The sequence below is a fragment of the Phocoena phocoena genome, chromosome 18 (assembly GCF_963924675.1).
Source record: "Phocoena phocoena chromosome 18, mPhoPho1.1, whole genome shotgun sequence".
In the NCBI taxonomy this organism is placed as follows: Eukaryota; Metazoa; Chordata; class Mammalia; order Artiodactyla; family Phocoenidae; genus Phocoena; species Phocoena phocoena.
This window is the reverse complement of record NC_089236.1, coordinates 51928277-51949491: the sequence shown is the minus strand read 5'-3', so window position 1 is coordinate 51949491 and position 21215 is coordinate 51928277. Positions and strand designations below refer to the sequence as shown.

At 37.9% G+C, this 21215-nt stretch overlaps 1 protein-coding gene across 2 annotated transcripts; it reads left to right on the top strand.

The window, feature by feature from the left end:
- The first annotated feature begins 241 nt into the window (after positions 1-241).
- On the top strand, positions 242-18510 carry FBXL3 (F-box and leucine rich repeat protein 3). Of its 2 annotated transcripts, XM_065896011.1 has the most exons (5): positions 242-261; positions 4634-4985; positions 7859-7981; positions 11183-11354; positions 17867-18510. In XM_065896011.1, the coding sequence occupies exons 2-5, from the start codon at positions 4635-4637 to the stop codon at positions 18508-18510; spliced, it is 1290 nt and encodes a 429-aa protein (XP_065752083.1). In that variant the 5' UTR covers positions 242-261; position 4634. The 2 variants fall into 2 exon arrangements, with proteins under 2 accessions (XP_065752083.1, XP_065752082.1); XM_065896010.1 differs by lacking the exon at positions 242-261 and having other exon boundaries at positions 4635-4841.
- Positions 18511-21215: the final 2705 nt, after the last annotated feature.

Below are 21215 nucleotides of genomic sequence, written 5' to 3'. Positions count from 1 at the left end.
GTCTCTCGCGCGGCGACGAGAGACCTGGGAGAAGGACGCGGACGGCGCGGGACTGAGAAGGGCGGCTTCTCCCTGGGCAGCCAGAGCCGCAAAGGCGGAGCCGCGTTGGCGCCCGCCCCGGGACCAGCGCTTCGGATGCGGGTGGAGCGCGGGGCGCCGCGGCGGCGGGAGCGCAAGGCGCGGGGCCTCATGTGAGAGCCGCGAGCCAGGCCGCCCGCGGAGCCCGGGGTGGAGTGTGGGGGAAGCCGCCCCCGGCAGCAGGTAACTGCCGAGGGCCCGAGCCCCGGGGCGTAGGCGGGGCCAGGGAGGGTCGCCGACGTGGGCGGGCGGCTGGGCGGGCCGGGGGGCGCGGGGCCCCGGGTGCGCTCGCGCCGCTCCTCGGGAGCGCGGGGCGGGGCGCGGCGCGGCGCGGCGGCCGGACAGCGGATCCTGCCCCGGGGCATTTCCCCGCAGAGCCTGCTTCAAAACAAGTCAACAAGGCGTGGTGCGTGCGCGGCGGCGGCCTGCAGCAGTCTCCCCGCGACACCTCCGAGCCTGTCGCCCGGCTTTGTTAACCCTCGGCGGGGGCTGGTGACCGACACCGTTGAGCTTGCACTCTGTCCGGCTCTTCCCGGTGTCGGCTAAGGCCGTGCTTGTAGCTTGAGAAATGAGGGGCATTAAGATGTCAAAACAGACTGCCCGGGGTAGGGCGCAGCAGAAATGTCAGGGAAAGCCAATCCGTGGAGGTGGCGCGGGAGGAGGGGACGCCCGGGCCGCTCGTAGCCACGTGGAAAAGTTGGTCAACTTGTGATGAGCAGCTTCGCGCCTGCTTTGAGCAAGAGCACCCCTTTCAGATGGGGTTGCGTGCAGGGGTCGGGAACACAGCCTGTTAAATGATTGGCCTGTATCTCCAGGCTAAGAGATGAGCTATTTTGTTGCTGATCATGTCCAATGGAACGGCCCAGATCTTTTAATTAGAGTCGTCTTCCTTCTACTCCTGAAATCTTTATAAGCACGCCATCAACTTCTAGTATCTACAAATGATCGCACCACCACACTCTCTGATACCATCTAGTCCTGAGTTAAGCTCTTTGCGCTGTTTTAGTCTTGTGTTCCAGCCAAAGAATGCATATTAATTGTGATATTAGTCAAAGAAGAACATAAATGGAAAGGAAATGTGTTGCCCAAAACAGGCTTTTTAGAGCTAACTACAACTGGGCTTTTAAAATTACTACCAGTGCAATGTACTAAAAATACAACGAGGGGCACGCGGCTAAGTATTTTCTTCTGCTGCTCTTCAACTGATGTTCAAGTGGACTGCTGCTTTCAGAGTGTATGGAAATGTGAAGAGTAAATTGCATAATTCCCTGTGCTGCTCAACGAGGCTGGAGTCTTTCCTCATTAGTTTGCTTTTTGATGCTCAGTAGCAGTATAAGTCCCTCACCAGATGCTTTTAGGGGCCTAAGTTGCATCGATTATTTGGGGCCTGGAAAAGTTACAGTTTGAACTGAACTGCCGGAGGCATGAAGAGGCCTAGTTCGGGTGCTCTACAAAATCTAAGAGATGTTGATCATCCAGCTTCTCCTCTGCACCCCTGGTTCAAGTGTGAGAGGTATTTTCACTTTGACTAAAAGTAGGAGATAAGATAATCCATTGAAGTAAATTCTTTGCAGACTGGTGGATGCTCAGAATTGTTTAACTTTCTGTATAACAGAGCTTCATGTGTAAATAGATTTAATAAAATACTTTTGAAAGCAGTGTAAATTTTTGCATGAATAAATGAGATCATCGTGGAAAAAAATTAGACATTAAAATTTTTTCTTAGGTGCCCACTATGAGCTCACATTTTTATGCATACATGAGGATAATACAGAGACATTTATATTGGCATTTGGTCTTACTATTTTTCTGTTGCTTAATACTGTAATTCTGACATATTACAGTCATATATGACAATTTACAGACTAGTTCAGCTAGTCATAGACTAGTAAGTGCTTAAAATATACTTTGGTGATCATATAGTGTTATATATCTAGACCAAGAGATACTTTTCCTCAATGTTGCATACTTCTTTTTAATATGTCAACTTTTTTCTCCCCTCAATTTGGAAAGGTATTGAAATATACTTTATTTAAAACAAGACTGCAACAGACAAAAGAAGGTATTTGTTAGGATCAGCAAAGATAATTGTGTAAAAAAGGCTGTCATTTTTGTTTATATGGCCATATACTTTAAAATAAAATGAATCATTCTGTCTTCTTTTTATTTTTGCGGTACACGGGCCTCTCACTGTTGTGGCCTCTCCCATTGCGGAGCACAGGCTCCGGATGCGCAGACTCAGCGGCCATGGCTCAAGGGCCCAGCCGCTCTGCGGCATGTGGGATCCTCCCGGACCTGGGCACAAACCCGTGTCCATGCATCGGCAGGCGGACTCTCAACCACTGCGCCACCAGTGAAGCCCGAATCATTCTGTCTTTAAGTTGAATAGTTCTGGTTTTAGAAGACTTTTCTCCAGAAATAGATCAGCATTCTTTAATAAGGAGTAGAAATTATAAAGATAACTTCATTATGTTTTTAATCTGTTTCTCAAAATTCTGAGTAGTTTTAGGTAGTCAGAAGAGAAATTGTAAGCCCTGAGTAGCAAACTCTTTGTTCTTTGACCCAGATTTTATATGCTAAAACTAAAGTAAGCCTTCAGGATAAGTTAAAGCAGAAAAATGGGTCATAATGACACTGTTATCTCAACCTCTAGTGAGAATTATTCCTAGGAGAGACTTTTTTTTTAATATTAAATATGACATTGTAGATTATACTGCCTTGTCTCTAAACACATTTTAAAAATGTATTCTTAGATTCAGATGTAAGTTTTAGTCTTCTATAAAACTACCCTCTTGCTATCACCTCTGTCATTCCGTTTTCTCCCTTCCTCTCCCCCTGCACAATATTATATACATAATTTAATTTACTTAGAGTTGGAAGTAGGAGTAATGAGGAATAGGTGGTTTACTGCACATGTACTAAGACCTCCTGGGCTGATTTTAATGGCATGAAAGCCAGGGTCCTCTGCCATTTTCCTCCAGCCCCTAATCCTCCTTCACAATTTTAGCTAGCTACTAGAGAGAGAGTCTGCAGAGACATATTTGGTTAAGAGCCACGCTTGTGTACATTTGTCCCACACAGGAGTCAGAATTCTTACATACTGATGCGCCAGAAGAAGGGAGCTAGAGCTACAAGCCATCCTTTGTGAAAAAGTTGTGACTCTAAATCCAAACCATACCCTGCCAGAACTGCTCTCTAGAGACAAAAGTATTGCAGGCTCTAAACTAAATAGGGATACCAGTGAGTGGTCTGCAGTTACCCCCATTTAGTTAGAGCCTGCAATATTTATTTTTCCAAATAAAACGAGACCTTTTATCTGATTACAGTTTAATTCACTGACATTAAAAGAAACGTGTAAAATACAGGGAAGCATACTGGCAAAAAAAAAAAATCACCTGTAATCCCACCACTATTATTGTCCCACTATTATTATATAATCTCACTATTATAGTTACTATATTAATGTGGTAATCTACTTCCAGTGTATGTTTCTCATACATAAGCTTGCGTTCTCATTCTCTCTCATACACACTTCATTTTAAAACAAATCTAGGATCATTCTTTGCCCTCTGGTTGGTAACCTCCGTTTCTTCTTGTGTTGCACTTTAATGTCTTTAATAACTAGACTGCTTTCCTATACCTGAGTTCAGCAATCATCGATATCTCCTTTCAAAAGCCCTAATAACTGTTTAATTCCTAACAAGAACCCTGTGTATTTCTGTTATTCCCATTTCACAAACTGAAGCACAGGCAAGTCAAGTAATTTGTTCAAGGCCACATAACCAGTGAGAGGCAGAGCCAGGAATTAAACCAGGGAGCTTGATTCCAGAACCCATTCTCTTTAACCGTACTATTTTACACAACAACAACAAAACTACTTTCAAAAAATCAAATGGAATGAAGGTCGTACAAACAGGTAGAATAAACACTTAACTCTCATTCGAAAATACAACTTGGATAAAACATTGCAACAGCAAGTGATGTTTTGGAAGAAGCAGCCACATTCCAGACCAAATACGCACAGTGGGGATGAGTTTGCTCATTTTAAGCAGAGATTGGGTCTGGCAGTAACACATATCACGGGCTACCCAGTGTGGAGAGATCTGTTGATTACTTAATTCAGGTCTTCTCTGGAGGTTCCTGGGACTCAGGAATTCAAATATAGTAGGTACCCTTAGATGACTTTTAAGAAATCTTGAGAAAGTGTCACTGTAGGTTCTCTTTATATTCCTTCTAGTTGACTGCAACTTTTGAAATATAAATTCTTGGTTTAGCTTCAAAATTATGATCAACTTCTCCCCCCAGGTAGTACAGTACAAATGTTTAAAAGCACCTACCAAAGACATAAGTTTGTAAAACGACAGTTGGTCTCTGCTGGCGTTTTTCATTATATTTTGTTTTGACATTCTTCTCCTTGAATTCCTGATCCAGTTCTTCCTGCATGTTTCTGTTGGTATTTGTAAGCACATGTGTACACATCTCAGTGACGGAAGAATGAATTTTGGATTTATTTCTATTGAAAAGTATAAAAAAAAGATGCATTTTTTCTGAATAGGATGAAACGAGGAGGAGGAAGAGATAGTGACCATAATTCATCAGAAGAAGGTACTGCAGAGAAATCCAAGAAACTGAGGACTACAAATGAGCGTTCTCAGACTTGCGATTGGGGTAATCTCCTTCAGGACATTATTCTCCAAGTGTTTAAGTATCTGCCTCTTCTTGACCGGGCTCATGCTTCACAAGTTTGCCGCAACTGGAACCAGGTATTTCACCTGCCTGACTTGTGGAGATGTTTTGAATTTGAACTGAATCAGCCAGCTACATCTTATTTGAAAGCAACACACCCAGAGCTGATCAAACAGATTATTAAAAGACATTCAAACCATCTACAATATGTCAGCTTCAAGGTAATACTTTAAATCCTTTTAAAAGTAAAGCATATTTAGTGGCTTTTGTGTCCTAAACCAATACATCTTCTCATGTCTTTAAACTATTGCCTTTTTAGGGAAAGTGCTGAAAGATTTAGAGTAATCGTGTACCTTAGAGGCTATCATAAATAACTATATTGAGCTAAATTATTCCATTTTATTATAAATGTTACTAATTTCTTAAAAGAGTGGGAGCAACCATTAAATAAACATAATCATATACCAAAGCTGTCACATTGAATTATTGTGAACAGATTTGAACCAAAGAAATAATACAGTAAAATAAATAAAAGATGTGGAAATTTTCACTAAAACTTAATTGTTATTTTTATTTAATAGGACTGAGTTTTGCTTATTGATGGCTTTGTGATATGGAGTTTTTAAAGAAAAAAGAGATACAGAAACTCTGTGTAAAAGGTTTGGATGAGTATATTTTAGAGAGAAATAGAAAAAGGTACATGGAAGAATGCCAGAGAGAACTGTTTGTTTCTTTTCATTGCCAGCAGGGACATACTGGAAATTAGGTAGTGATGAGATAAATGAAGAGGGGTGGCTTTTTGAGATGTCCAGAATAGTTTAAGGAATCACAGTGGTTTGTATGAATACAGAGGCTTGTAGTGTTTTGTTTTGGGGTTGAATAATGAAATGTGGGTATGTTCACTAAATCCTTAATACACCTGATAATTATTGTTGAAAAGTAACACATGAATACCTGATTTGCCATATGCAGCTGTTGTTAAACAGGTCACTTTAGCCCATATATAGCAATGGTTCTTAACCCAGAGATCCCTTGCCAAAACTAAAGTCTTGTCTGCTTCCAAGACTGTCATTCCTTTTTTTTTTTTTTTTTTTTTTTTCTGCGGTACGCGGGCCTCTCACTGCTGTGGCCTCTCCCGTTGCGGAGCACAGGCTCCGGACGCGCAGGCCCAGCGGCCATGGCTCACGGACCCAGCCGCTCTGCAGCATGTGCGATCTTCCCGGACCGGGGCACGAACCCATGTCCCCTGCAATGGCAGGTGGACTCTCAACCACTGCGCCACCAGTGAAGCCCTGTCATTCCTTTTAAAATGGGGATTACCTGTTTATTCTCCCATATGTGTCACAAGAGGAGAGAGACCTGGTGTTGGGAATGGTTGGGTGTATTACGGCTGTCTTTCCAGAAAAATGCACAAAGGCACTTAGGCCACCAAGTGTAGGATTGCTAGATTTAGCAAATAAAAATAGGGGATGCCTAGTTAAATTTGAATTTCAGAAAATCAGTGGATAATTTTTAGTGTAAGTATCCCTGGCATTATTTGGGACATACTTAATACTTATTTAATTGGATGTCCTGGATGTTATGTTGCAACCTAACTGAGGACAAGGGTCGGGGAATAGTGGGAGGATAGAACAAACAAAAATCCAGGAACTCCTTATGTGTTGTCCCTCTCCGCCTGCCCATGAGGAAACCTGAAGAGCCTTCCCCTCGGTTTCAGTCATCTTTGAGTTGTCTAAAAGTGTTATAATGGTAAATCCTATAAAAAGATGAGTATAATACATTAATCTCCTAGGTCTAAAGACCAGTTCCATCCAGTGGATTGGCTGGGTCAGTGTTAACCTGTGACACAATTCAGCTGTATCCAACATGTGTAACCTTCACAAAATCATTTGTCCTATAAGCTTAAACATTTTTATTAGGGATTGTTTATTTTTCTGAGGAAATTTCTGATTTGTAGAAAGAGCCACATCCCAGGATTCTTCTGAGCTCTCCTGATACTATTTGTGTTTAATTCTTCACTGACCATAGGCCAGAGTCTTATAGTCAGAGTTATTAATGTAGAACAATGGTTCTCAGATTTTATGTGCATCAGAAATGCCTGGAGTGCTCACTAAGACAAAGATTGCTGGGTTCCAGCACTCCGTTACTGATTCGGATAGTCTGGATTGGGCGTGAGAATGTGCATTTCTAGCAAGTTCCCAGCTGATGCTGCTGGTCCAGAACCAGAGCAGTTCTCAAAAGAACCGCTGGTGTACAGAAACGTAGCCAAAGGGTGGGATTGAAAATAGTTCTGAAACTGTGTAATGTAAACTGGTATATCAGTTTTACAATGAGCTCTTCAGGACATTTTTGGGTTACGGTAATTTACGTCAATCTGGAAATTAAAGGAATATTACTTTTAAAGGAATATTACTTTTAACTACTCTAAGATGCTTTTTAGCCCAGGGAACAGCTTCCTTTTTGATAGAAGAGCTCCTTCTTATATCCTTAAGGAGTTTTTGGGCCATATTTCCCTTCCCCCAGGAAATGTCTATGCAAAAGAGTGCATGGGAGCAGCCACTTCTCGTTTGGTTCAGATTTTCATGCTTGACTAGTTGGACACCCTCATTGCACTTCACATTCATCTTTCAATTAATAACATTAATGGTAAATCCCAGGTTGTGATTCACTGGAACCTTCTGAGTAAATACTCATTCAGTTGGTTTTGAAGCATTTGTATCATAGCCACTGTATTTACATGTATGATCTGATCCACTGCCAAATATATAATTATTTTTCAAAGATTGTAAGTTCATATTTCCATTAGGTTATATAGTCTGTTTGCAGTAAGTCAACTTAAAAGCCATGTCTTTTTAACATTAAATAGATATTTTATCATAGTGAAAGTTAAGTCTTGACAGTTGCCCTTACAATTTTTCAGGGAGATTCAGAGAAGCTTGACATTGTATGTGAGGGTAGATGATTGAAAGGATAAATATTAATTCTTTAAATTATAGTGCAGTAAACTAATAACTATTTCTTGCTTTTGTAAAGTTAAAATATGCACGGAGAAATGCGACCATATTCATGTGTAAAGGATGTTTTCTTTTCCCAGGTGGACAGCAGCAAAGAATCAGCTGAAGCAGCTTGTGATATATTATCACAACTTGTGAATTGCTCTTTAAAAACACTTGGACTTATTTCAACTGCTCGGCCAAGCTTTATGGATTTACCAAAGGTATCTGCTGGTTTTGTTTTATTAGCTTTTACTGAGAAATCCTACCCATTTCTTGTACTGATAATGAGAATGTAAGAAAAGTGGTATGTAAAGTGGAAAACCAGTTACTATTTAGAATGTTAAGTATTAAGATTTTTTTTTAGAGCACTTTTCCTTTTTTAAAAACTTTGTGTTTCTTTATGGGTAATGTTAAAGAGTGAGTGAATTTGCAGAGTATTCTATAGGAAGCACTGAAAGAGACTAAGTAAAACTGAGAAATAAGCGTATTAGAAAAAAAGAGACATACAGATGCTCCATTTTGGACTTTCAGAGCAGATTGGTGAGATTATAATCAAAGAAAAGTAGACAGTGCCAGTATTAAGAGCAGGTAGAGCTCGCTTAGAAAGTCTTCTGGTAAGTGTGTAAAGATTTGTTCTTGAGCAGAGTTAGTATAAGTACAGCTTAGATTAATTTACAGACTTTACTTAAAGAAAACTTTTTTTTTGGTGAAATTTATATTTATATAAATTTTATATTCATATATATGTTCTGACATGATCCTGCATGTAATTCAAGATAGTCTCTTTCTCTAATAACTATTCTCTTAAAATAGAAAAATAAGAAGTGTGCATTTTTAGAAAGGCAGCTGATAAAATCCCTGTGTATGTTAGCTCATGTTCAGTTAGGTTAGTATCCAGCAGTAATCTGTAAGATTTTATCAGAATACGCCACAAACTAAAATATAGACACCCCTTTAAACACCTAATCGTTTAATTTACTAGGATGATTCAGAAAGAAATGTACCTCCTTTTATTGCACTTCACTTTATTGCAGCACTTCACAAATAATGCATTTTTTACAAATTGAAGGTTTGTGGGGTGTCAGGCAAGTCACTTGGCACCATTTTTCCAACAGCATTTGCTCACTTCATGTCTCTATGTCACATTTTGGTAATTCTTGCAGTATTTCAGACTTTTTCATTATTGTTTTACTTGTTATGGTGATCTGTGATCAGTGATCTTTGACGTTACTATTGCAAAAAGACGACAGCTTGCTGAAGCCTCAGGTGATGATTAGCATATTTTAGCAATAAAGTATTTTTTAATGTATATACATTGTGTTTTTAAATATAATGCTATTGCATACTTAATAGACTACAGTGTAGTGTAAACATTACTTTTATATGAACTGGGAAACTAGAAAACTTGTGTGACTAGCTTTATTGTAACAGTCGCTTTATTGTGGTAGTCTGGAACCAATTCCTGCACTATCTCTGAGGTACGTCTGTATTAATAAATTGAATTTATATTATAACCCAGGCTGTTCAATGGAATATCGGTAACAAATGTATCACCAGTTGATTCCAAAGTCTTAATTTTTTAAAAGGTTCATTAAATATGTACATTTGAGATAAATTGTTCTCCTCATGTGTAACATGAGGGAAGTCAGCAAGAGTCTGTTCATGTCAACATTTTAAGGTTCTAAGTATAGGAGTTCAGTCACTGTGGTTCTCAAACTTAATATGCATGAGACTCATCTGAGGAACTTCTAAGTTTTGGGTATCCTTCCAAATTTCCTTTTCCTAAGAGCAGTCCAGGTGGTTCTGATTAAGATGGTTCATGGCCCTCTAAGAAGCACTGAGTTATGTGCTATAGTAGTGCCTTGTTCCAGCTTCATATGGGAAATGAATTATTTTGAATTGATTTTTCTGTGTACATATTGTAGTTAAAATACAAGTACACATACAGTATGTAAAAGATACCATAGTAAAAGGTATGTTGAACATAACTTCCTTCTTTTTTTATTACTCAGGATGATCACTATGCATAGCTAGTACTAGTATTATACTTACATGCAGTCATTTTGGTTTTGGGAACTATGGGTGCATCTGGGACTCTTCCTTCCTTATTAAATGGGCCTAGGATGTTTATGCTGTTTTTCTTTCTTTTCTTATTATGGCTTTCGTAGAATATTGAAAGCCTATATTGCTATATCTTGGAAATCCTGGGAGAACTGAAGAGAACGTGAAACAACTGTATTTGACCAGAGCTAACTCTGAGGGAAATGGGAAAAAGAAGTCAGTGATAGAGTCATGCATATACTAATACAGATATAGTTGAATTTAATATGGAAATACTAGGAGAAAGATGTTAACATTTAAGTTGTTAAACAGATACTTAATCAAAATTTAAGTATTTAATCACAGTAGGAAAAAAGTAATTTAGGGAATGTGACCAAGAAGATAATGTTTCGTTGTACTTTCTTGGCTACTAGCCTGCCCTCATCCCTCCCTTTCACTGCTGTAGTGAGTCCATTGGTTATGGCTTATTAGCTCTGATCCAGAGACCCATACTTTGTGCTTTAATTCCTGTTTCCTACAATGGTTAGGAAATGGTTTCCTACAGTGGTCTTTAGGTCAGATTCTGTGTCCAACAGAATATTATATATGTAGATAATTGTAGATAATTTAGCAAATTTAAAGGAGTTTTTTTTTTTAATATTTATTTATTTGGCTGCTCCAGCCCTTAGCTGCGGCACACAGGATCTTCATTTGCAACATGCAAACTCTTAGTTGTGGCATGTGGGATCTAGTTCCCTGACCCGGGATCAAACCTGGGCCCCCTGCATTGGGAGCACATAGTCTTAGCCACTGGAGCACCAGGGAAGTCCCTAAAGGAGTTTTAAGTTTGGAATTTTTTTTAGTTATGATTTTTATTATTTTAGAATCAAATTTTGTATGAGCTTCCATATTCCAAATAAGTCTTTCATAGCTTCTAAGTTGATTGACTGTTGTTTTAATTTTTGATGATTTTGCTAATAGTTATTAACTATTTTAGTGGTCATTACTATCACCAAAAAAGAATGCAGTTCAGTGTTATAATACACTGGAGTAGGATTTCCAGATAAGGTGAAGTGTCTGAGAGGTATTCTCATTCTGGGTTCCAGAGTTCCTCTTTTTACTTACCAGTGACTGTTATGATTCAGAGACACCCATCCTGAGGTTTGAAATCTTTTTTCCCCCACGTAAAAAGGTCGTTCTCAAAGATGGTGGGAAGTCACCTCTCTTTTTTACCATATTCCCACAACAGAGTGAGGGGCTGCTACCCCAAAACAGTTGTGAAATATATTAGGGTTCAGATGAACTATGTGTGTATTATATGAAAACCCCTCAGTTCTCATTTGTAAAAATTGAAACAGTGTTTTAATTTTTTTGTTTTTCAGTCTCACTTTATCTCTGCACTGACGGTTGTGTTTGTAAACTCCAAGTCCTTGTCCTCCCTTAAGATAGATGACACCCCAGTAGATGATCCATCCCTCAAAGTACTAGTGGCCAACAACAGTGATACGCTCAAGTTGCTAAAAATGAGCAGCTGTCCTCACGTCTCTCCAGCAGGTATGTGTGGCTTTTGCCAGATAATATTTTAGTAAAATGTATTGATGTGTTTATCAGATTAAGGAGAATTATGATCATTAACCTTGAAGGTGAGTTCATATGATTATTTCCTCTCTATTGAATAAAAATATTTTTATTGTTATAATACAGTAGCATAAATTCTGTAGCATTCCTAGTGTAGACACTTACTTTCAACTTATTTTCTAATCTTTATATTTGGCAATTTGTGTCCAACCTGTGCTAGAAAATGGATAAATTAAAAAAATAAAAGGAAAGGACACTGCGAGGTCAGCCTGAGATGGCCCTTTAGGTAAAGTAGAATTTTCTCTAATTGTGGTTGAGCTAACAGGGTAGGTTTTGAATCATGGAAATCTCACAGTTGCTTTTTGTCTCGCTATGTGGAGGGAGAGGGGTTGTGCTGAAGTTATCGCCTTACATTTTGCAAAATAGTCCTTTTCCTAAGTTGAGTTTTAGAGCCGAGTGCATCAAATGGAGGAGCAGCATTATTAATGCTCTTCCCAGCTTTTCTTGTATAGACTAAGCATTACTAGATTATTCACTTTGAGAGCATTTAAATTCCAAATGGTTTGTATTATAAAGCAGTTACAAACCTACACTTTGTGTTAGTCTGATGCTTCATTCCTGACTTGCCCTCCAACTGTTGACATCTCTCCCAACCATTTTGCTGTGTTACTTTGGGAAACCTGTTTTGATCTCTTTACAGAACACCTCCCACCTTTTTGCCATAACTAAAGCCTGGCCTTCCCCCTAGAAAATGATTCCCTCTTGGATGGAGATTACTTTCTATCCTCCCATGTCTCCCACACGGAGGGTCTAGTGATGGGAATGGTGAGGTCTGTTGCAGTGTTTTCCTATCTTTTTCTGCCGCTTCTAGATTATCATTGAAGGTGATAATCTAAATAAAATAGAAGTTAAGACGATCGGGCATTGGCAGCTCCTTATGTGACCGTGGTCACATTTTACTGTCTACCGTATATAGGTTCCTGTGAGAGTACAGTCCATACTTCATAGTGTACAAAGATCTTTGTATCCTGACCCCCACCTCTCTCTTTAATCTTGTTTGCTTTTTACTCATGTGTAGCTTTTATTTGAGCCCTATGTAACAACAGTTCTTTGTATGTGTGTGTGGCCAGTACACTGTACCTTGGAGAATGCCTCTATAAAAAAATGTTTTTTTACTTCTTCACCTGGCTAACTCCAGTCCAGCCTTCAAAATTTAGTTCAGGGCTTCCCTGGTGGCGCAGTGGTTGAGAGTCCGCCTGCCATTGCAGGGGACACGGGTTCGTGCCCCGGTCCGGGAAGATCGCACATGCTGCAGAGCGGCTGGGTCCGTGAGCCATGGCCGCTGGGCCTGTGCGTCCGGAGCCTGTGCTCCGCAACGGGAGAGGCCACAACAGTGAAAGGCCCACGTACCGCAAAAAAAAAAAAAACTTAGTTCAGCTGTTCCAGTTTCTTCCTCCTCCCGTCTGGTTTAGAAGCCCCACTTGCTGTTTCCATAGCACTCTCAGCATAGCTTGTAGCACTTACCACACTGTACGAGAACCTTTGGGTCTCTGGTTTCTCTGTGAAACTGAGCTCTTTATTCTCTTTATCCTGGTACATCTCATGCTCATTTATTTTTATTAAATATACAGATCAATGCTCATAATATAGTATAAGCTTGCTTGGTCTTACTGAGCTTTAATGGCATTTGGATTAGTTGTTGGGAAGGAGAGAGAAAGAGCACCTGTAATACTTTTTTTTTTGTGTGTGTGTGTGTGTTTTTTTTTGTGTGTGCGTGTTTTTTGTAATACTTTTTAATTTAAGAGTATAAACACAGGATTTAATTTAAAATTTAACACTTGTGTATTTTTTTCTATCCATATTTTGTATATTTAGATAGTTTCTTTCTCTAAGTTGTAATTAAGGGCAATTTTCTATGCCTTTTTCTTCACTGAACAGTTTTTCAGTTCAATTTTCATCAAAAAATGTTTCCCATTTCATATAGTCCTTATAATTGTCTATTACTGGACCTCTAAGCACCATTTGACACTAGTGACTTGATTTTCCTCCTTCCTCTCTGATAGTTCCTACTGTGTTTCCTTTGCTAGTTTCTCTTTTCATTCCTTAAATTTTGGTGTTTCACTGTGTTCCGTACTGGGCCCTTTATTTTATTCTGTAAACTCTGGGCTGTGTCAGCTTCATCAGTGGCTTCAGTTATGTTCTATATGTTAACACCTCCTACTTTTAGTGTTTCTGGAACTCCAGAGCTATGTGTTGAGCTGCTGATGGCCTAGCGCCTCTAGAATGTCTCACTGGTACGTCAGATTAATGAACTTCCTTTTCCCCCTATTGAAATCTCTTTGCTTCTCCCTTTTTACTGTCTCAGTGAATGGTACTGCTCGTTTGGTTGTCAGGGACCGAACAGATACCCTTGATTTCTTCTACCCCCTTACTTTCTACATCCCTTTAGTCACTGAGGTCTAGTGATTCCATCACTGATACATGCTTTGAATCTCTGTGCTATTTACTGAATGTTTGTGTTGTTCTCCTCCACCCCTCACCCACTGCCCCAGTTCACATGTTGAAGCCCTACTCCCCAGTGTTTGAAAGAGGGTTGGGAGGTATTTAGGTCATAAGGAAGAAATCCTCATAAATGGGATTAGTGCCCTTCTAAGAAGGGATAGGAAAGATGATCTGATCTCTCTTTCTGCCATGTGAAGACACAGCAAGAAGCCAGAAAGAGTTCTGGCCCTCACCAGAACCCAACCTTGCTGGCACCTGATCTTGGACTTCCAGCCTCCAGAACTGTGAGAAATAAATGTTTATTGTTTAAGCCACCCAGTCTGTGGTATTCTGTTAAGCAGCTGGAACTAATACACTCTACCTTTCTTCATGTCCACTCTAATCTAGCCCTGTAGGCTTTGTGAGTACCCTCTTAACTGATTTCCTAACTTGCAGCCTTGCTCTTTGTAAATTTGATTTCCATGGTATAGCCAGAGTAATCTTTCTAACATATACATCTGATTTTTTTCCCTCCAGTTTCCTTCAAAACTTCTCACTATACTTTAGGTAAGATCCAAACTCCTTACTGAGGCTAACAAGGTCCCATATGATCTGGTCCTTGCCTGTCTATTGGATTTCGGCCTTTAAGATATTCTCTTACTTACATACTGTATGTTGAGCTCCCTTCATTTCTTACAGTGCTTGTGTTTTCGTCCATGTCTGAGTATTCGCACAGAAATGCTATTCTCTTTCCTTCTTTACTCGCCTTTTGCCCTAGCTTGATCCTTCTAAATTCTGTAGGTCTGTGTTAGTTCTGGAAATTCTTCCCTGATTTCCTTGCTGTGACTCCCAGAGCATTCTTGTTTAATTATCTGCTGGCTTCTGTTAGGATAAGGATGTCTTGTTTCTGTTGACTCTTTACCATCCTAGCACCAGTTGTTAACATATAAGACACTCGTTAATTATCAGCTGAACTAATGAACATTTAGCTACTTAGTTTTCTGTCTTGTTGATAGGCCAACATTTGCCTCATAGTTCTTTTACAGTTGATCACTTAACTTGTTTCTACTATTTGCTGTGATTTAAAAAATGAACTATTTTAGCATATAGTTTGCTTCTGTTAATTTCTTCTTTTGGACAAATTATTTAGAAGTGGAAGAGCTAGGTCAAAGGGTTTAGATTTTTTTAATGCTTCTTGCTGTGTTTTTTTCCAACATGAGTTGTATAAGTATACACAACCACCAATGGATTTCTGTACCAGTTTTATAACAGCTTTATTGAGATGTAATTCATATATCATACAGTTTACAATGTATTGACTTTTAGTGTATTGACAGAGTAGTGCATCCATCACTACAGTGAATTTTAAAAAACTTCTACTATCCCCAAAAGTACCTCTTAGCTGTCACTCCCCAAAACCCTCATTCCAACCAGCCCTACGCAATCACTAATCTACTTTCTGTCTCTATAGATGTACCTATTTTGGACATTTCATGTAAATGGAACCATATGTGGTCCTTTGTGACTGGCTTCTTTCACTTAGTATGATGTTTTCAAGGTTCATCCATGTTGTAGCATGTATCAGTATTTCTTTTCTTCTTATTGCCAAATAATATTGCATTTATGGATAATACCACATTTTTCTGTTGATCAGTTGATGGATATTTGGGTGGTTTCTACCTTTTGACTATTATGAATAATGCTATGAAAATGTATATGCAAGTTTTTGTGTGGACACTTTAATTTCTCTTGGGTGTATAACAAGAATTAGAATTGCTGAATCATATAGTAACTCTGTTTAACCATTTGAGGAACTGCTAGACTGTTTTCCAAAGCAGCTGCATCATTTTACATTTCCACTAGCAGTGTACGAGGGCTCCCGACTTTTTCACATCCTCATCAACACTTATTTCTCTTTTTGATTGTAGCCATCCTAGTGAATGTAAACTGGTATCTTGTGGTTTTGATTTGTATTTTCTTGATGACTCAGATGTCTTTTCATGTGCTTATTGATCACGTGTATATCTTCCTTGGAGAGATGTCTATTCAGATCCTTTGCCTATGTTTCAATTAGGTTACTTGTCTTTGTATTATTGAGTTGTACTAGTTGACCAGTTTTATCTTTGTCACTATTTCGTGTTAAGTATTTAAGCACTTGTAACTGTGTGTTTTCTATTGCTGCATAACCAACAGCTACAAATTGAGCAGCTTTAAGCATCACCCATTTGTTAGCATCCCAGTTCTGTAGGTCAGAGCTAGAGGCATGGCTCAGCAGGCTTCTCTGTTTAGCTAGAGAAGCTCTGAATCTGACTTCCTCTTCTGCAACCAGCCAGAGAAAACTGTGTTTATAGGGCTCATGTGATTAGATTAGGATCGCCTGGCTAATCTTACTTTAAAGCTAACTGTGCTGTCCTATAGCATAACAAAAATCACGGGAGTGATCATCTTATCACATTCACAGGTTCTGGAGGTTAGGGCATGGAATCTTGAGGACAGCTGTTAGAATTATGCCTGCCACAACTGTTTTAGTAGTCATTAAATGATACCTCAAAGTTTCTTTTATTTGCGTCTTTGGTTACCATTTCCCATGTGTTTATTTTCTTTTTATATCAGGCTTTATGAGATTGCGAAGAACAGAGATGTGTCCAGGTTACCTTGGATGATCAGGGTTTATTTCAAGGTATATCCATACCTTGTGGAGGACAGAAGTTTTGCAGTGGCTGAATAGTGAAGCACAGATGTCTTTTACTCCCTCTTCTGGTGACTCTCTTATACTGGTGATTCAGTTTATCACGTCGTTGACTCTGTTGCCTGTATTCTCCTCCCACAGCTGTATAAAGCTTTGGCTTATTGGTGACCTCCGTCTTGTTACTTCTTAGGCAGGAGGTGAACACATGCACTTAAGAGTCGCTCAGTCTGTGTTTGAATTCCAGCTTTGCTATCTTTAGATAGCTGACTCAACTTCAAACTAAAAAAGACACTTATTTTTCTAGATTTTTTTTGAGTATTTGTGGGATAACATATCTAGAACCTAACATATCATACTTGTACAATAAATAGTAGATAATATGTTGTCTGTTTTGTTGTTCCTATCCTTGTTTCTAAACACAGGAAAGAAATGGTTTGAGTGGGTCATTTATCAAGTAGTATCAGGGTGTGTCTCTTTGCGGCAGAGTTCTTACACTAGACCACTTCAGAGATCAGATACTGACCTTTGGTAAAACCTGCTCCTGTGCTAGGGGTTTTGGGCAGTTTTTGAAGCATAGTGCCCGAAGTATAAGGAACCATATAAGGAATTGCTTTCTGAGAATGTTAGAGCTTTAAAAGTCATAATGTATATTTCCATTAATGTGAATTGAGCAGTTATCTTTTGATTCATCTATCTAGTTGATATCTCGGTATTTTCTTCTTAGAAATTTGACAGGCTTGTTACATTATTATTAGCAGTTAAGTTAAACTTTTTGTTCATTTGATGGAAGTCTTTTTAAAAAATTTTTCAAATGTCTAATTTAGTTTCATAAATCTCATTTTATCTGGTTTTACCGTATTTTTTTCATTAAGATTTTGAATTTCAAAAAAATGTCTTTTAGCCTGTCACAATGATCATGTGATTTTTCTTGCTTAACCTATAAACTTAGTGTTAGTCATCAGTTTTTAAAAAAAATATGACACTGTGCATTACTGGGATAAGTCTTATTTAGTCATGGTATATTTTTAAATGATAGTGAATAATTTAAGATTTTTCTGAGTTGGTAAGTGAGCTTCATTTCTTTTAAGGTATCAGATTTAGAATTGGTCTCATTTTCTTACGGACAGAATTGGTAATAGATTTTTAAATGTGTGTGACTTCCTGCTGGTTCAGTCAGTACAACTAGATTTTAAATTGTATAGCTCTGTGGTAATGAAATGTGGTAAAACTTTATTGTAGGCCATGTACTTGATCAAATTCTTGGAGATGGTGGACTCGTAGAAAACTTTATAAGTAATTGGGTCTTCTTTCTTCCAAGGTGTCCTTTGTGTGGCAGATCGGTGTCATGGCTTACGTGAACTGGCCCTGAATTACCACTTGCTAAGCGATGAGTTGCTGCTTGCTCTATCTTCTGAAAAACACGTTCGATTAGAACATTTGCGCATTGACGTGGTCAGTGAGAATCCTGGACAGACACACTTCCATGCTATTCAGAAGAGCAGCTGGGATGCTTTCATCAGACATTCACCCAAAGTGAACTTAGTAATGTATTTTTTTTTATATGAAGAGGAATTTGATCCGTTCTTTCGGTATGAAATACCTGCCACCCATCTTTACTTTGGGAGATCAGTAAGCAAAGATGTGCTTGGCCGTGTGGGAATGACATGTCCTAGACTAGTTGAGCTAGTAGTGTGTGCTAATGGATTACGGCCACTTGATGAAGAGTTAATTCGCATTGCAGAACGTTGCAAAAATCTGTCGGCTATTGGACTAGGGGAATGCGAAGTCTCATGCAGTGCCTTTGTTGAGTTTGTGAAGATGTGTGGTGGCCGCCTGTCTCAGTTATCCATTATGGAAGAAGTATTAATTCCTGACCAAAAGTATAGTTTGGAGCAGATTCACTGGGAAGTGTCTAAGCATCTTGGTAGAGTGTGGTTTCCAGACATGATGCCCACTTGGTAAAGACCAGATGACATAGGGCATGATGAATAATAGCACCTTAATTTTAAGCATATTGTATTATAATAAAAGTTTATTTCCTGTAGGTCTGATATAATTCTACTATTTTGTGGCACAGAAATTTGATATCTTTCATTGAGTATATTAGGATTGTTTTTTGGAAGACTCATGGACCAGTTTTGGTCAGAAAACTTCATCTATTTCTTTAGCCTAATAGCAGTTAAATCTCAAAAAATTAGAAAAGTGATTCAGATCTGAAAGTAGTCAAGATTAAACATTTTACAGTCTGAAGGAAACAAAACATATATATTGTAATATCTAATAAGTGGGTACTAATAGGTTTTCCAAAATGTTATGTTCTCTATGCATTTTTTAAAAATGTAAACTTGACATTTTAGGGTCTTCAGTTATACATACACCTGTTATAAGGTGTTTAATATAGCTCAGGAAAGTGAGCATTTTGTGAGAAAAATGTAGGATATATTGTATCTAATGAAAAAGTTTGGTTGAATGTTCTAAAATGTTACAAAGCTGTTGAAAGAAGTATATACAATTAATTGGAACACTTAGAAAAACTGATAAATGTCACACAGTGGTTATTGTAGAAAGATAATAATAAATAGAGCCAAGATCAAATTAAAAGAAAATGAGTGGAATAAAAGGGAGGCAGTGTTTAGCTTTGTATAAACTTTTAGGATTGCTCTGTAATCTACTAAACTATATAAATTCTTTTCTGTGATACATTACTATGTATGTGGCACTTGGGGCATCATATGTAAAGTAAGGAATGCTTTTACTAGTTCTTCTTGGGTTTATCTTTGTTTAAACTTAGTTTTGAAGTATTACACAATAATTGAAATGAGAAGTTTATCTATTTTAAAAAGCCAAATTGAAATAATTAAAGGTAGAACTTTAAAATGTTTATAAATTGTTTCCATGAAAGAATATTCATCTCCAGTGAATTTTAGTGATGGCTTATTTTTACATTTTGGAATTATATAGTTATGTAAGTAGAATTTTCAAAAATCATAAAAGCACCAATGTACAGTTCAGCATAAATAGTAAATTTAAAAGAGCATATATTTAAGTTCATAATCATATTTTTGAGTAAATATTGCTCAGTGGACTGGAAAATTTTAATAGAAAAATGTCTGCAGTTTTGTGATAGTTAATTTGGTTAAACTGATATTTTATATTATTTAAGTTAGGCAGCATTTTTATTACTTTCATATGAATAAAAGTAATCCATACATTGTAGAAACTGTAAAAATATTGTTTGGGGCTATATTTAGTTTTTTTTAGATATTATTATAAACTTGATTCTGAGCACTAGTGCTAGTAGATATTACCCTCCTAAGGGAAATTAGAAGTGATTTACCCCCAGTGGGATGTATTAGTGCTTGAAACTTAGAAAGCATCTTGGTAGATATGGAAGCTAACAGTCTTACGGATCTATTTTTAAAATAGATTACCTTCCTAAGAATCAAGTAAAAAGGTGATTTTCTGCATAATTTATGCTTTCAAAAGTGATGGTATTCTGAGCGCATATAAATGAGAAGAAAAAAGGCTGGTCCAGACATGGAAATCAAAAGCAATTATTGTAATATTCCTCCCTCTTACTAAACAGTGAAAAACTTTGTACAAGAAATACCTGTGTTAGTGGATGAAGCTTTTTTCTTTGAGCAGCTTTGGAAAATGGATTTCACAGTATGTCATCAGTTCTACTAACCAAAGCTTTATTTGGAAATTTACTTTCTGTACAAATAGAATTATATAATGCTTGAAAAACTTTAAGTCACTTCTTAAGCAAAATGCATAGCACTTGTTTATACTTTAAAGTATATGTTAAATGCTTTTATCAATTTTAGAATAAAGATAGTTATTAATGCTGTTGTATTATTTTTTAAAACTACCCTAACAAATGTACTTATTTGATTTTAAAGCAAGTTAAACTTACAGATTTATAGTTTTAGTTTCAAATCCATATCTGATGGATGTAATGTTTAATATTAAATATTTATGGTAGAGTGGCTTTTTTGAGGTACAAGATTAGGCATTTAGAATAAGAATTTAAAAAACAAGATTGTTTAGGAATAGAATTCTTAGTCAGGATCCTTGAAACCAGCTAGCATTTTTAGAGAGAAAGACCTTTATATAAACCCATACAATCAAGAATAGTTTTTAAACTATTGAAATTATTTTCATCTCCGGTTTCCATAAAATAACTTCAGTTTACCTTGGTAATCTTAAACTGGGCTATTTTATTAACAAAATTTAATTGGCAGATTCCTGCCTGGCTTGTGTTTTGGTTTTTCCAGCTACCATTTTAAAAGCTTTTTCCTGAATCATCCCTGCTTCAAAGCCCTACTTCAACTTGTAAGTATAGATAGGTTTGATAAATTCTTAAGAAGTACTTACTTACATGAATGCTACACGCTGTTATAGTATCCTGAGTCTATATGTCAAATTCTCAGAATTTCTTCACATCATTAGCAACAGTGGAAAATCATGAACGCTTTTTAATGTAACTAGTAGATTCTTGCTTTAATATTCAAGTCCCATGTACGGATGTCCTCATTTGTTGTTGCCATGGAACCAAGTTCTGTGATTTACAGTTAATACAAACTTGGCATAGGAGTTTCTGCTTGTTACCCCAATGTAGTTCTGGAAATCCAAAGCACTTTTTCCAGAGCAATTTTCCTGAATCC

Excerpts from the sequence above, each read along its gene's own strand:
- FBXL3 (XM_065896011.1), top strand. The coding sequence starts at position 4,635 with ATGAAACGAGGAGGAGGAAGAGATAGTGACCATAATTCATCAGAAGAA. Across the intron at positions 4,986-7,858 it reads TACAATATGTCAGCTTCAAG|GTGGACAGCAGCAAAGAATC; the intron begins GTAATACTTTAA and ends TTCTTTTCCCAG. Across the intron at positions 7,982-11,182 it reads GCTTTATGGATTTACCAAAG|TCTCACTTTATCTCTGCACT; the intron begins GTATCTGCTGGT and ends TTTGTTTTTCAG.